A 17356-nucleotide genomic window follows, 5' to 3' on the forward strand; every position below is an offset into this window, starting at 1 on the left:
ATATTAATATCATGCACATAGATCCGTGTTAGCAAGAAAGCTAATGTTAGCCAGAAGGATGCAAGTTTTATCAAATTAAGCCCATCTGACCAAAACAACATGATAAGCAGTAGAGTCGTCATTGGGTTATTTGATTTTTGGTTTGACCTTCATGTGGTTTTGAGGGCTAAAACTATACACTGCTTGAAGACCACTGGTTGTGGACACTACTTTTTGGAGTTTATTGAGGTTTTCTTTAGCCAAAAGATATCACCTGTAGGGGGGAGGGTAAATCTTAGCTAAGCTAGACTAGCAAGCTGCATTCTTAAAATGTTAGGACTCAAGAAACACATATCTACTAATTAGCACTAAGTAACTTATAAAATGCTAAAATTTCACTTGCTTGGTTGGTTGTACTTTGCAGGAAGCCTTATCTTTGTCGCATAATTTGTTTTTAAATAAAGTTGTCCGAAAACACCAATCTTGAGCCTGCAAATAGGACTTCACAAACCAATGGGTGACATCACAGTGGCTACATCCACCTTTTGTACGATCTATGATTGGTACCTCTGTTAATAATAGTGGCCACGCCCTTAACTCCATACCTGGTAACATAATATATTGCAGCTTACATGGGCAGGTAACTATTGTAAAAAGGATTTTATATTTCACTGAGGCTTTTATAGTTAAATAAAGGATATAAAAATAGATAAATATGAAATAATAGAATAAAAACTAACTTCACAAAAAACAATCACTTTTTATAGTTATAGATAGATCGGTTTTGTATATATACATCAGGCGAATATTTACAGAAATCTGGAGTAAAAAGAGAAATAGGCAGCTTCTTAAAATGTCTTCAAATTCTACACTGGTTTTATTTCCTTTTATGCTAGAGGACAAAGCATTCAGGAATAGAAAACCGTTTAAGAAGCTAAATAGTGCAAACAGACATGTATAGATACCTCCAAAATGCGATTGTTGACTGTGATACGTGCTGCCTACAATGGTAACTTCTGTTCTTAAGTGGAGATGATAGGCCACTGTTTTGCAGCATTCGGCAATATAAGGTTTCTCAAAGTCTTGTGCTATTAGATATCGCTTTTGTCTCGTTTGCCTTTCTTATGTGTGTGAAACGTGTGTTCTCGCTGGCAGGTTTAGAACAGTCACACTGGCTTCTCCTGAAGCCTTAATAACTCTAGTTGTGATTAGTTACTGTGCATTATTTCTGGCATAAATTCTTCTTTGCCTTTTACATCCTGTTTGTTCATAAAATCAAAAGGTTTGTCAGAAAAAACACATCAATACCTTAATAAAACATCCTAAGACTTTCCAATCTTTCTTGTCATGAGGCTCTATTCACAGCACCAAATACCTCCTTGCAAAGACTTAATGATAAGCTCTGTAACACGATAGCAAAGAGGTTAGACACTAATGTCCTTCACAGAACAATTCAAGTCACCGTGAAATTGAAGGGGCAAACTGGACGATTAGCATGTGAATGGCCCTCAGACTATGCCCGACGTAGTCCGAGGAAGATACTGATCTAAGAATGGGTCAGGGGACAGCTAGCATTACAGCATCTGGTGATGCTAACAATTAGGAGTTGCAAGATTCCTTTATATTATGTAACTCCTTCCTGTAGTCCAAGAAACGTGCTCAGAGGGAGACAGACTCTGTTTTCATAAGATTGCACAGTCGACTTGGTGCTTTAAAGGAATACAGCACCTAAAATCATTTCAGTTTCATCATATTTGAAACATGGGTTTTCTGAGAATTCTACATAATCAAATCTAAACAAAATTGCACAATACAGTTTTAATCAATGAATTGCAAAAAAAACCAAAAAACCAAAAAAAAACCAGATGTAGCAAATGTAAAACAAATTAAAACTCCTATATTTCCAATTAATATTTCATTTAGGGTTTTTTTTAACAACTTGTCAGAAGGTTTAATAAAGAATTTTTGGCAATTATTTCATAATTCAGTCTTTAAACAGTTAACTATATAAACATGTAATTTGAAATTTACTATAAGGTGAGCTTTGTGGTAAGGAAGACAACAAAACATCCAAGAAGATGAACTTTTCTCAAAATGTCTCTACATTTTAATTGATTGTATGCTAAATGAATATATACAAATTATCTAAAAAAAAAAACAAAAAAACCTTAAAATCTAAAATAATTTTAATTTAAAGAATAATAGTGACTTTACTGTCATTACTTTTAAAAATGTATAATTCTGATTCTACTTCTTATTTTTGCTATATTTAATTACCTTTGTTATCTTGATGTTATTTGGCAAAATTCTCCAAAAAACATATTTTGATTTCAAAACATTCTTTGTCTGTAAAGTCTGGATTATATAAATGTTTTACATTTGTGTGTGTATATAATGTTTCTGTATGCACAGGTACTTTACTCATTACCCAAATGTTTTGATTAGTGATTGGGAATGATCTTGGAAGCTTTAAAATTAAGAAACTGTAATACATTTTTTGTGAAACACAAATTATACTCATTAGTTTTGGAAAACCTTTTCTTTAATTTATGCTTAAAACTTGAAGCATTTCAGACATTTAGAGAAAGAAAGATCAGCAAATGATCATGATGAAGATTTTGGATAAGACACTAGCTTTGTTGAGCCCAGCTACATACAGTAGTGCTTTTTGTCAAAATTTACTAAATGAAATATTAAAAACAACTTTTCTTTAAGCCTCTAATAAGAGCAAATAACAATACAGCATATTTAGAAACATATACATTTAAATATATACAGTATAGTTACACAGAAAATAGAACTTCTGTTGATAATGTATCAAAGGTTGGGCACTTGACAGGTCCAGCTTGTTCGTTCTGGCTGGTATATAAACTCCCTCCTGAAAGACAAACAAACCCAAGTTAGTCTTTGCAAGAAGCAATTATTTTAGATAAACTGAACCATGTTTAAAACATATTACTTACTTTCAGTTACTGTCATATTGAATGAAAGAAAAAAGCTCTTAAAGCTTGCTGTTACTAAGGCTGTAGATTAGTAGACAATCATAGTACATAGTGCAAACATACAAATTTGCATTGCAATGTAGAGCAACTTTTCTGAGCTGTTTCTTTTACTGTCTTAGCTAAAGGCTTTTTCATTTTTCCATCTTGGAACACTTCTTAAATTTCATCTGTAAATTGTATTGTGGAACCTGTTTTATGCCAAAAGACATGTACATTTCCAGTATAAATTAAAAACGACTCTAAACCTACTTAGTTTGTAAAAGTCTTAAAAATACACAATACAACATAAAAATTAAAAAGTAACATAAAAAGATAAACTTTTCTAACAGTTGTACAAACAGAGAGGCTTAAAAGCTTTAAAAGTTTTCTGGGAAGTTAGTCCTCGACCTGCCCTTTCAAAGGGCCTAAAAGTCCAGAAAACCCAGTATGTCCGTTCAATTGTGTAGAAGTCCAGGAAGAATTTGAATTAACACCCACAAAATGGTATAAATGTGATTGTCATTTGCCTAATTTTTTGCAATAAAATCTAGATAACAAAGACCCCAGAACTGATTTGTCAATGAAACTAAAAGCTTTGGAGTGAATATTGATATCAGTCACTTTAGCAAACCCTTTGTTTGTTGAGTAAAATATCTGATGATGAAAACCAGTGTTTGTAGTACTTACTCTCTCTGTAGCTTTCCACTGCTTTCACGACAAAGTAAACCCTCATCACACGGACAAATCTGGTTGATGCTGAATGCCAGGCCACCATCAGGCACATAACAGCTCTCATCTAACGTCAGTCTTCTTTTGCACACCTGCTCACCATGATGCCGGGCACAACACATCGATGCTCCACAGTCTCTGTCAACTTTACACCTGGCACCTGGATTAAGGAAACAGTGGTCACTTCTGGTTTCGTATGAAGAAAAATTTGGAAATTTAAAAGATTTGGTTACATTTGTTGGTCCACCCTTACCCTCTTGTCCATCGGGGATACTGCGGTGGCACTTCCCGAACATGCAGCTAAGTCCACGAACACATTGTGCATCTCTCCGACAGTAATGACCCTCCCCTCTTAGAGGCACACAAAGGCCAAAGTGGCGATCACATGAGAAACCCCTTCCACAAGCTCTGTCGTGGTCACATGCAGCCTGAAGAAAAGAAGGAAATCATTGCAAACTTTGCCTGAAATTCTAAGCCCAGTTTAAGACAGAAGGGCCATGTTGCTCTCATACCTTTTCTACAGATGTCAAATGATTTCGTTAATTCAAACAAAATAATCATGGCCACTTTCAAGCATCTTACCGTGACTGGTTTGGCAACAGGAGTGCTCTGTCGAAGTGCTTTTGCTCCTTCTTTGGGAGGACTGTGGGGCATGTTCAGCATCCAGGCCCATATACGTGCTTCTGTCCCATAAAAGGACAGACACAAACAAACCAACCACAGATTTCCAAACATTTCCAAAATGCACAAAAAAGGATTAATAAAAAATGAACAATGATTAACTTAAAAAGAGGTGAGTCAAAGAGAAAGCAAGAAAAGCTCGAAACAAAAATCCAGCGCTTAAAAGTGCAAGTCAAAGTGTAAACAGTCAGTACTGAAGGTATCCATGCAGTGACACTGGCTCACTGCTCTTCTGGTTTGACTTTTATAGGTCAGAAGGACTTGACCTCCCCCCACCAGGCTGTTTGTCCAAACAACAGAGTAGGAGGAGACAATTAGTTGTTAATGGATTAACTAAATTGTTGGGGTCACCCCCTGCAGTCAGAAAATAGTGGCAAAATGGCCATTCATGAAGTGGGGAGAAAGGGAATGGGGAGAGATGGGGCACTGAGGGTGGTGATGGACTGACAACAGTTTCACACAATAGAGCCAAGACAAGCACCACCTTCACGTGATTATCTCTACCAGAAAAACAAACAAGCAGGACAAAAGCAGACAAATTAATGACATGTTTCACTGCTCTCTGACAAGTAGAGCCACTGCAAGTCTTGACCCCAAACACTGGGTAAACACTCCTGGCCCCGACCTCGACTGTCCTGATACCCCCTACCCTATCCCACTTCAGACCCCATGCTGTGAGCAATTTGGAGAAGTGCACCCTGCGGATGAACCCTGAACTCATTAAATGTAATTACCATCAGGAGGAGAAGGGAGACAAGGTGCTGTAGGGGAACAAAAAGAAATTTTTTTTCACATTTTTGTCCTGGAATCTTTATACATGACAAGCAGGACAAGCAATTCTCTATAAATACAGTTATGATAATAACTGAAATGTCCAACAATCAGCTAGTTTTAAGTTTTTAATATACACAAAGTGTGTGTTTGAAATCATTTCGTTATGCTTTATTTATCCAGGTAAAAGTCTCCCATATGATTTAGTCATATAACAGATCATTACAAAAGTAAAATTAAAAGCAGTCACACTGACTAAAAGAGTTTAAACTCCCCCACAATGACCAGTTATGACAATTTCAGCTCCTTCCGTACTGTTCTGACTTCAGGAATAAACATTTGTGAGACATAGACTATACTGGTTGTGGTTTTTACACATATAGATATAGATTATTCTAGGTAGTTATTAAAATTCAGATGATATTGAGTCTCCTTTATGGCGTCAGCAATCATGCAGAAATGTGGTCATTCTTGCAGAAATGAGCAAGGCCTTCCCTTAAAAATATAGCAATATCTTCAGTAGTGTCCTCACAGATGTAAAGGTTTCCCATGTACATAAATACAGGCCATACCATCAGCAATGGTGACTTCTGATTCAAATGACCACGTGTCCATGATTTCAAATGACACTCCACATCTACAGCATGGTTTACTGAAGTGTTTTTGAGTCCATGCGGTGATGTCCAAGACAGTCTGTTTTTAATGAAAAGCTGACTGAGAGCTTCAAAGACTACTCAGTAATGATTGAGGGCTTTGTCCCATGCATCCAGAGTTTTCTCCAGTTCCTTTAAATCTTAATTATATGAACCATCCATGATGAAATGTAATTTTAGATTCAGAAACAGTCATCTTCTTCTTTCTGGGATTCTCTTTTATTTCCATTTGGATTCCACAAGATGTTTTATAGGCATTTTAAAGCTTTTTCAGTCTTTGTTTCCCCTGTGCAGACCTTTGTAAAACATTTTCTTGTATCAAAAACAAAATAAGCATGTATATATTTTCAAAAACATACAATTTCATATTTTTAACATTCGTTATAAAGGTTTCACGCTTTTTAAAATTTGCAATGTACACAGCATCCAATCTTCTTTTTTTTGGGGAAATTGGATTTGGTTCTTTGTTTTGCTTGGATGAATGTAGTCATAGCTTACACCTCGCTAAACCCACACAGACCCTCTGTCTCACTCACGAGCCTCCAGGCCACTATAAAACCCACCACTTAATGTCTCTCCAACTAAGACAACATCTTGTCTTGTCTATAATTGTAATTAATGCACCTTGTATGGAGAGCTTTATCTAACATTACCAGGTATTTCTTACTCAGCCTGAGGTGCCTGAATAATTGTCACTAATTTACATTTTCTAAGTGGCAGACAGCCCAGATCAGATACACAGATATTGCAGTCTGGGACTGTCTTAGCTCCTTATCCTTATCAGAACAGAGTAACACAGACTAATGGCACAGTTAGTGGGCACAATAGTAGCAATTAGCAATGTGTAAATAAGTACTGTGTCAGTGTTATGCAGCCTTTGGAGCAGTCTAATCATTTTGACTGGATTATTGAGTTATAAGAGGTAATTCAAGGGATGCATTAATGAGAGAAAGAAAATATAATCTATTCCAATCCATTCAAATAAATGACAGATAGTTTTATCGTACTCATCAGTTTTCTGTTCATTATTGGTAAAAATATTACAATGTTTCTAAATTGTAGGCTACATCAAAGCTAAAATTGGGTTATATTTGGTTAAGTTTAGTGGATATCTAGGTGATGCCTAGCTGTTGTTTCAAAAATGATAACGTGTTATGTATGTGTTTTTTTTTTTTTTTAAATACACCCAACTCACTTATTATTTTGCTGTGACTTGATTGCAACCACAAAGCTACACAATGTCCATTCCATGTATGCATTTATGTTAAACAGCATTTGACCTTAAATTCTGTTTCTCGTGGGGTTACGTCTCGATATGTGTTTCATGGTAAGGATATTTATATGGACCTCTGGATAATGAAAACGTATTATTCCCACAGAGGCAGGGGAACTGGGAAGCAGTGTTGCCTCTTGGGATGAAGGTGCTGGGTCAGATGGTAAAGAAGGGGCAAGTACGTTTTGGAACATTAAAATCATGTCAAAGGATGCAAGGGTACAACTTCTTGCATCCATTATTTTTGTCACCACGGTGATTGTGTAGACTTGGGTGAAAAGATATACCAACTTGTTGCCGATAAAAACATGAGAAGGGTGATACTTAGAGGAGGGGCAATTCATTTCTTCCAGGGACCACATGAGAAACTAGGATTCTTGTGATGGGCTGCACCAATAAGCTTACAAAGAGACACAATTAATATTGAGCAGAACTGAGGTAAGCGTAATGGTTATTATTAGTCTTTAAGCTGATTTGTTTCTCTGTTTGCTTTGGTTTTAAGCAGAAATGAAAATTGTTAATAATAAAAAAGGGGTTAGATTTGAAGGAGTTTTCAGAAGTAATGATGTTGTTTTGCCTTACAAATAAAACCTGTGGTAAAAGGATACATTTTCACTAAATATGCTATTAATGTAATATATTTTCTTGTTTCTTTTTTTTTTTACTTTTTAGCCGAACCTGAATATTAGGTACGTGTCTGGCACAGTCATCTTTTCAATGTCTTTTTTGGAAAAGTTTTAGAGCCTGCAGACTCATCATTGCATCATCAATTTTTCTGTTCTGTAACTCATAAACAGAACTTTTAAAGCGAGTCACACATACACATATTCATCATTCCTAATAAGATTTACAGCACTGCATTTTGCATCATAGGGATTACAGTTTAAACTACACCCACTCCCTCCCCTTATCATTCTTTTACAAAAACGCTATTGTTATACATCTGTACTTACAGTAAGATATCACCCTGACTATTTACCCAATGCAGTGACAGATAACTGTGTCTCTACGGTCCTCAACATGTTTTCCCTGTGTTAATGACTCTGCTAATGACGCTTGTAATGCATGTAAAGAATCAACATCGCTGATGGTCGTGCAATTAGGGATTAAGAGAGACAATAGACAAGCTGATGTCTGCCCATTGTAATGGACCTTGACCCCCCACCCCACCCCCCAAGACCACCACCTCCACCACCACCATGGGGAGCTGTGAATGGTGGAGGTTATGACGAGTCCTCATTCCCACTTCCAAGAAAACACTCAGTGCAAGACGGATGGAAAATTTGGAAAAGTCCCTTAGAGTGTATGTTTATTCAGGTCAGTGGAAAAGAATTCGTTTCAGCATTACTGAAATTACAGTGTGCAGTGTCAGATGATACCAGGCCATGGTAATAAATATTTATAGTCCGGGAAAGGCAAAAGCAAGTTGTGCTACATCAGCTGTGTTGTTTGTTCTTCTGTTAGCTGCTTGAATGTTTCATGACAACTGGAGAGTGGAAACTTTATGGACAATAAAATCAGTTAGTGGTTGGTGTACGATTGAAAACTGTCAGCATTGATTTTGCGTTGTTCACCAGTAGTTATGATTTTTTTAAAAAGGGTTTAGATGTATTGGGAAAGATTTGTAAATCGAAAGTAATGTAGATGTGCTTTAGTAATGACACAATGACAAAAACAGGCACATGTTGCACATTCATACATTATTGCCACAGGCTAAAGACAGAAAAGCCCAATTCAACTGGCTGAATGGCCAGTGAATGGCTATGCTAAGTGGGAGTTTCACCTCATAGATCAGATGTTTGCTGTACAAGTATCTGCGAAAGATAGCGCATCGTTTATTTGCAGTTTATGCATCAGAAAATATTCAATGACTACATTATTCAGACCTAATTTTAAAAGATCTGCAGACGGTAAAGTTAAGGCAAAATTGGAAATATTGAAAAATGATTTTGTCATTGCATTTGCACGTTTGTCTTTGGGATTCTCTCTCTGTTTTTATGGTTAGCTTTTCCTTTGCTATGTCACTTATGTGTAACACTTTGATCCGCTAGCATGGATCAAATCTTGTATCCACTCTAGAAGGAGGCAGTGGTAACAGTGAACCCAGTATTGGCAAACTTGTTTTCTTAAAGCTCATTTTGATACAACGGGAAACAACTTAGCTGTGCACTGAATAAAAATTAGCACATAGCCACTAAACACAGGAAAAATTAGCCATTAAAGAGACAAATGTTTTTCTTTCGGTGATCGTTGGAGACCAGATTTAAATTGACTTCCATTTATCAAAATTAACACTCAAACGAATATCAGCAGTACTCTGTTTGCTGTGGAAGTTTCAAGATGTTAGAAGCTAAAGCTGCAAGCTAAAGCTGCAAGCCATGCAGCAAACCTGCGTGTTGAGTGGTTGCTGATGTTTGTTATGTTTGTTTAAACCAGCATGCTGTTGCAGCTCTGTTTACCCCCCCCACACACACACACTTTGTCTTTCTTACTCATTGTCAGAAGTGGTTTCTATAACTAGATTTGATGAGTTTAAGAGCTTCGTAGGGGTTCGCTGCCATTCTTTTTTACTTACTTAATTTCCCTGTTTTGTGTAGAGTTACAAAGCTTAACATTGTTCTTTTTGTTGGACTGTTGGGGGGAAAGGGGCATCCATGTTTTTCTTATCAGCTTCACTATTTTGTAATTTTAAAGCTACAGACATGTTTTTTCTGTATTTGGCCAACATCCTGTAACCCTTAAAGGATAAATTGACTTTTTGGACTTTGATTTCCAAATAATCAACTTCCATCCAAGTGTCTGAACACATTGATAAATGCAATGATATTCATACAATTTGTCCTCCGAGAACAATTCAAGAAGTGTGAGCAGAATTTGTACAACCCCCATGCTGTGAATCTGGCTGTATCCCTGTAGCACGATGTGTTCGTATCATAGTGTTCTTCCAAATTGAGGTTACAATTTAAAATGAGGTGCTAGAAATGCCTTAAAGCCTTTTCTCTGTGTTTGTGGGCAGGCAATTCACACCTTGAGCAAGCAGGGCAGAGGTTTTATGGTGCTTTGCATGAAGTGAAGTGAGCAGTGAAATGAAGCCAGTAGATGTTAGCAGGTAGAAGACTGCTGCTGGGACTAAGATAGGATTAAAGCTGTACTCACATCAGTACACAAATACAAATACACGTACATGTTAAAAAAAAATCTAAAGTAAAGTTTGTATTATTAGTAAAGTTACAGTAATACAAAAGTAGTTGATAGACAATTAATTAAATAATGTCCAGTCATTAACTGTATTCTTTAAAAAATGAGGTAACTTTATTATTGGTAAAACAGATGTTATTTCTAAGGGAATGGCTCCTATGTTTAGTGTCAGGTTTTCTGTAAATAAGATGACTTGTTCTTGAATTGAACTGAACTTTTATGCTTTAATTTAATACAGAAAAAAGAACTTAAAAGGGTGACGTGAGAAAATATAAGTCTTGAATTTGACTCATCTTGAAATCGACTAACACAATATATGGCGAGCTGAAGGATTCACAAAAACACCATATGTCTGCCTCTGTGACTCAACCAGTTCCACATCTGTCCGTTATGATTACTAATATAGGGTGACAGTAATCCTGCAAAGACACATATTTGACAGGGACATGTTGTTCTAAACCTCATGATAGTATTATGTCAGCTGTGTTTTGTATCCATAAAACAAAATAAACCCCCATCTTAACACTAAAAATAACCTCAAATGAACCAAACGTGTGTTTATTTTGTCGTTAGATCTTTGAGTACACTCCTATCCAGGTTTAAATAAGATACTGCTGATACCTGTTTTCAATTGGAACAAGACCTAAGAGTGTGATTCCTTCTATAATGGGAAACAGGCATGCTTTCTTTGTGCCAGGTTTAGGGGTTTTTATCATTAAGATGGGAAAAGAAGCAAAGGACAAGAATGTAGAACAAGGGTCATTGGTGCCCAATAGTTAAAACTGTTATTAATATTAGTTTAAAGCATATAACTGGACCCCACAAAAAAACTGGTGTAAATTGTGTCAAAATAGGCACCTTTGGAACATCTTCAGTGTATTTTGGTATATATTTTTAAGTGTCTTAAACTTTACTGGTCTATCTTGTAAAAAACGTTCCCCTAATTTGGTGTAGAGCTGCCTAACACATCACTTTAAAAGAGTTAAGATCTTAAAACTCTGTGTCATTGCTCTCCTTGTCTGCCAGGTGTGGCGCCTGCCTTTTCTTCTAGAAGCGCAGTTGTGAGGTCAGACAGTGATTTTGTACGAGAAGGCCTCGCAGTCTCAGTTCTAATTAATCCCAAAGGTGTTCTCTCAGGTTAAGGTCGGGACTCTATGCAGGTCAGTCAAGTTCTTCCACACCAAACTCTCTCATCTATGTCTTTATGGACCTTGTTTTTTGCACTGGTGTGCAGTCACGTTGGAACTGGAAGGCGACATCTCTAAACTGTTCCCATGAAGGTGGGAGCCTGAAATTGTTGTGACTGCACAATGCAGTCAGACAAGTACTGTTCTCATGGCAATCACCAAACCAAGACGGAGAAGCATGATTTGTTACTCCAGATAACACGTGGCTCAACCCTTTAGAGTCCAGTTAGGGTTAGAGGGGGTTAGGGTTAGCTGCTTTACACCACGGCATCCAACACTTTGCATTGCACTTGGTTATGCAAGGCTTGCAGCTGCTTGGCCATGGAAACCCATTCTATGAAGCTCTCCATGTACTGTTCTTGAACTAATCTGAAGGCTGCATGAAGTCTGGAGATCTGCAATAACTGACTCTGCAGAAAGTTGATGAACTCTGCCCACTATGTACCTCAATATCTGCTGACCCTGCTTTACAGAACCTGAGTTGCTATCATTCCCACTTTGTTATAATACCACTTCCAGCTGACTGGAATATTTATTAGTGAGGAAATTTAATGACTGGACTTATTGCACAGGTTGCATCCTATCACAGTACAAAGCTGGAATTCAATAAGCTCCTTAGACCTCACAGATGTTTGGAGAAGCAGTCTGCATGCCTAGGTGCCTAATTTTATACATCTCTGACCATGGAAATGATTTGAACACCTGAATCCAAGTGACTTCTTCAGTCTCAGCTGACTGCAGGTCAAACTGCAGGTCAAACTGCAGTCAGCTGAGACTGAAGAAGTCACTTGGATGAGTGACGAAACGTTTCTCCCACAAAACGCTACATCCAGATGAACAGAATCAACATTTGGAGATTTATTTTCCTGGATGATTGAGAATGCATCAAGACGCTTTTGGTAATATAGTGTATGTCTTCCAGTGATGGGAAGAAACCCTGACCAGCCATACCTGTCATCCATCTGCAGTCAGCATAGTGTTTTAACTCAGCCTTCAATATGCATTGCCAGTTTATTAACATACCCATTTGGTAGTATTGCTCAGGCCTTTAGTTACTTGTCAGCTTGCTTGAGTTAATTCTGCGTAATAGTTATTCACTTGTCTTTTCCACTGCTCAGGGAGTCTACCCTTGACCCACCCACCTGCTTACCTGACCTGTTCATTCTGATTATACTTGCTGGAAATGTAACCTGCTTTATGTTCCCAAGTCCTGACACTGCTATCCTAGAAATCGAGAGACTTTAATCTCCTGACAAGGCAAATCCACACAGTCATGCAGCAGTTTCTGTAGTGTAGTGGTTATCACGTTCGCCTCACACGCAAAAGGTCCCCGGTTCGGAACCAGATGTTAGTTTGGTCCTTTACATGTCACACATAGTTTTGATAAAAACAACTCCTTCTGTGTTACTAGAGCCCTCTGATGGTCATAGTCAAAAAAGGGACCCTTTTGGGTCCCCTTGGATTTTTGATTCTCAATATATCAGTCATTTTAAAGACTAGTTGCATGAAACTTGGCTAGGATGTGCATTTTAGCATTATTTTTAAAATTCATTGATCCCCTCTATGGTGTTGTGTATAGTAAAGGAGATTCACATAAGTGTTACCATCTGTGGTCCTCGTACCATTTTGGGTCCCATTGACTCCCATTATAATCACATATTTTCGATATACTGTAATCCTGACGTGATAATTTTTTTCTCGTGAATACCTAATGGATCTAAGCCTCAGGCTTCAAAATAAAGGAAAAATATGTTTTGGATCCAATGAGCACAATATTAGGTACAGCACCACCATAGACATTTTCAGTGGTTTTGAATGCAGGACATGGTTATCTTATTATGCAAAATACATGACAATAAAACAGCTGACCACCATAAAATAGTCTCGATGTAGTGGAACTGATATAAGAGAGTGGTGTGAATGTGATTGAGAATATATTTATAATATATATTACGGGTTAAATAAATAAATAAAAAATAAACAGGGGTCTTTATGACAATAAAGCTATAAAAACATAAAAAATATTTACAAATTTATGAAAAACTTTATATCTGTGGTTAGGTCTGAAGTTGTTTAAAAGATCTGATGTGAAAAAAAATGAAAAAACAATTCATAAAATTCATTGCTATATCACCTTTTGGATGGGGACCATTTTGGGTCCCGAGGGATACCAATGGAAGTATATTGCAAAAACTCTTATTGCTCCAAAAGTAATAATGCATCCAAATCAATTCTATTCTGAATTCTTTACCTATCCAAGGCTCTAATAACCTCATGCCAAGTAGTTCCATTTGCAACTCATTTTTTGAAAATATTGCATATTATGGTTTTTTACCCCCCAAAGAAAATAAACAGGGGTCTTTATGACAATAAAGCCATAAAAACCTAAAAAATATAAAGAAAATTATGAAAAACTTTATATCAGTGGATAGGTCTGAAGTTGTTTAAAAGATCTGATGTGAAAAAAAATGAAAAAACAATTCATAAAATTCATTGCTATATCACCTTTTGGATGGGGACCATTTTGGGTCCCGAGGGATACCAATGGAAGTATATTGCAAAAACTCTTATTGCTCCAAAAATAATAATGCATCCAAATCAATTCTATTCTGAATTCTTTACCTATCCAAGGCTCTAATAACCTCATGCCAAGTAGTTCCATTTGCAACTCATTTTTTGAAAATATTGCATATTATGATTTTTTACCCCCCAAAAAACAGGGGTTTTTATGACAATAAAGCCATAAAAACCTAAAAAATATGAAAAAAATTATGAAAAACTTTATATCAGTGGATAGGTCTGAAGTTGTTTAAAAGATCTGATGTGAAAAAAAATGAAAAAAAAATTCATAAAATCCATTGCTATATCACCTTTTGGATGGGGACCATTTTGGGTCCCGAGGACCATAAAAGGGTGTAAATTCTGACGACCATCCAAGAGCTAGTTCTGCTTTTTCTGTCTGGTTTCCTCTTTTTATTAATATGCCTCTGCAGCTTTGCACTACACTTCCTGTTTTTTAAACTTCCACTAACTTAAGCCTCTGTTGCTAAGGCACTAAGAACATATATTTATTCTTTAACACTTTACAAATGCAGCTTACTAACCAATTTTGCTAGAGTTACTGTATTACTTCATATTGTCATTCTCCAACTGAATAAAGTTAGTTTACACATTTTATTATCTAATACCTTTAACCACTTAACATCTAGTGTTTCAAGGATCAGTGTGAGTGAAGTTAAAAACTCAAATATGCAAATTAATATTTCCTTTTTTTTGTAAATCAGAATTTTCAATTAAGACACTACTTAATTGAAAATGGTAAATATTTCATGGCTCAGACTTTAAAGTTTTAAGCGGATTAAAGTGTACATATGGTATAAAACATTTCTCATTAATGCAGCAAACATTGTGTTGCTCACATTAATTTTGTTGTTGTTCTTTCTTTTCTTTTTTAAACAGTTCACACAGTTCACAAACATTATGAGTCTGGAGGAAATTCTCATACTTGGCAAACATTTGTGTGTTGTAGCAATATCAGTGAATATACTTTTAATGAACTTCTCACATCAATCGGCAAAATAAACAGTCTCCTAAATAATCATGTGGTACAAATTTACCGGCTTACTGGATCTATAAAAACAGTAAAACCTTCTGCTCTACAGTCACTGTGTTTGCGTATTAAAACAGGGGAAGATAAAACATTGTGTAAGTTTATGGGGAATCACAAGGCAGGTCATATTTTAAGCATAATTCTCCCCGCTAAAGGATCAGAGTGTGTTGGATCATTTTCAGCCAGATCTAGCAGCTCATCTCCATCCAACATCTTGTTCCAATTGATGACAAATGCGCTCATTTAACATTTTGACAGGCGTGAAACACATTTTGAGTTGGCCTTTTTGGTTTAGTCAAGTTAAACCTCTTTCACGTTTCATCCAGAGTTTTGCCCTAATTATGGTACCTTGTGAACAAGCAAGAAGTCACATGAGGAGAAACCCAAGGTAGACACATAGAAAAGATAAGAGAAAAAAAATGAAAATATCCTATACAATACAAAAAGAAGAATATGCTTAAAGTAAGCCGACCACACTGCCTGTTTAATTTAGGACTAGTTTTGTGTACATCTGCTCTGTTTGGTTTATGCACCAAAATATAATGTGCATATTCTGGGAATTTGCACGTTTCAACATTTATAATATAAATGCAAGAATTTAACAAGGCCTACTCTACACAGAACCACATGATGTCCTCCTACCAGTTCATAAAAACACAGGAGGATATAGGAGAAAAATATTGGGGGGCATTAACTGATCATTTCAGAAGAACTATGAATATCTTAATACACCTACTAACATTTCGTCATCCCACTACACTGGGACATTCATCGCTGAAAGTAGAGCAGCACCAATTGCAAATATATGCTGGTGGTTTCCTTATTGTTAACAAATCCTACGAAAAGACCAAAACAATAAAGAGATTCATATAAAAAAAAAATATTGTTATGCAGCTACAACCTACACACAGTCACACACAGTCACACACACACACACACACACAAACATGTCACAAATTCAGTGTGTGACATGTTCCCTTATTACAACAAGCACACACACCTTGACTTCCAATCCTGTTAACAGAAATGCTCATTGGAGCACCAAATGTGTATTAATCTTCCATAAATTTGCTGTGCGTTTTAGAAAAGGTGAGGACGATGATTTAGGTTTTTTTTTAATTGATATATAAAATAAGGCCAGCCACAAAACCTGTTATTTCAGTTTAATTATTCTTTAGTTTTATACTTGTGTGATCTTTATATAAGACCAATAATAAAAACAAACTAAAAAGAAAAAGATGTAAGCTCTCTAAAAGCAAAAAACTTCAGTTTTAGAGATTTTTTTTTATGTGGACAGCTGTCTGTAACATGCTATTGGGACAGATGGAGAAACTTGTGAGGTGCGTTCAGATGATGTTTCTTGTGCCTAAACATAATTACTTTGTGTGAGTAAGGGCAGGGGTGGGCAATTACCAATTTACCAATGGGCCAAAACGGGCTATTGTTCAGAGCCTCGTGAATAAGATGAATATAGTTCAGTTTATAAAGAGATAATCTTAATTTTATGTCTTTATAAACTGCTAGTGGTCAGAGTAGATGATTTAATTATTGTTTTTCTTATTTAATTAACCAGGAAAAGTAAGACAACAAAGATTAAAGTTCCTTTTATGTTCGCGAAGGACAGCAGTCCAAAATTAGTAGCACATACACACATACACATCCAAATCCATGCACCAGTTAGATTCAAAATCCAAAATTTTAGGACAGCCCAACCCTAGGTTTGAGTCATATCATCAATTCTCCGTGCCTGACTCTGTGCAGCACGTATCATAACAGCAATTCTTCTACAAATAAAGAAGTTACTAAACTACACACAAGGCTAACACCGAAGTTTTGTGCTTGTTAGTTTTTATTTGCAATATTTGCTTAATTAATTACTTACTTAAAGCACCGACACCAGTCTTTCCCTCCTGAAGTGGCCCATAGTTCTGAGAGGGTTTTCTGAGAGACATATCAGGCATCTAGTGTGAACACAGGAAAAGCTCTGATAAAATCCAGCAATCCAATAGATAAGATGGGAGTTTTCATCATGGAGCTGTAGCCAAGAAGTCTACAGCAACTGTGTGATGCTATCATGGACCAAAATGTCTGAGGAATTTTTCCAGCTCCTTGTTTAATTCTTTCCACGAAAAATTCATATAGTCCTGAAGACCAAACTACCAATCTGTACCTAATGAAATTGTCAGAGACTTATATAGCACTCCTAGAGGGAAAAGAAACTGGGAAATAAAAATGGTCACCATAGCGCCACTATCAACAGCACCTAAATAATTCCAGGTTCTTCTTTTTCAAGT

At 36.4% G+C, this 17356-nt stretch overlaps 1 protein-coding gene across 1 annotated transcript; it reads right to left on the reverse strand.

The window, feature by feature from the left end:
• Window positions 1–2614: 2614 nt before the first annotated feature.
• LOC309713385 (dickkopf-related protein 3-like) lies at window positions 2615–17288 on the reverse strand. The gene is made up of 5 exons (XM_082544975.1): window positions 16945–17288; window positions 4272–4372; window positions 3943–4117; window positions 3648–3849; window positions 2615–2857 (listed from the first exon to the last, which is right to left on the reverse strand). Exons 1-5 carry the CDS (start codon window positions 17021–17023, stop codon window positions 2797–2799), a joined length of 618 nt encoding a protein of 205 aa, XP_082401101.1. The 5' UTR covers window positions 17024–17288; the 3' UTR covers window positions 2615–2796.
• Window positions 17289–17356: the final 68 nt, after the last annotated feature.

The sequence above is a fragment of the Aulonocara stuartgranti genome, assembly GCF_965226115.1.
Source record: "Aulonocara stuartgranti genome assembly, chromosome: 8".
NCBI lineage: Eukaryota > Metazoa > Chordata > Actinopteri > Cichliformes > Cichlidae > Aulonocara > Aulonocara stuartgranti.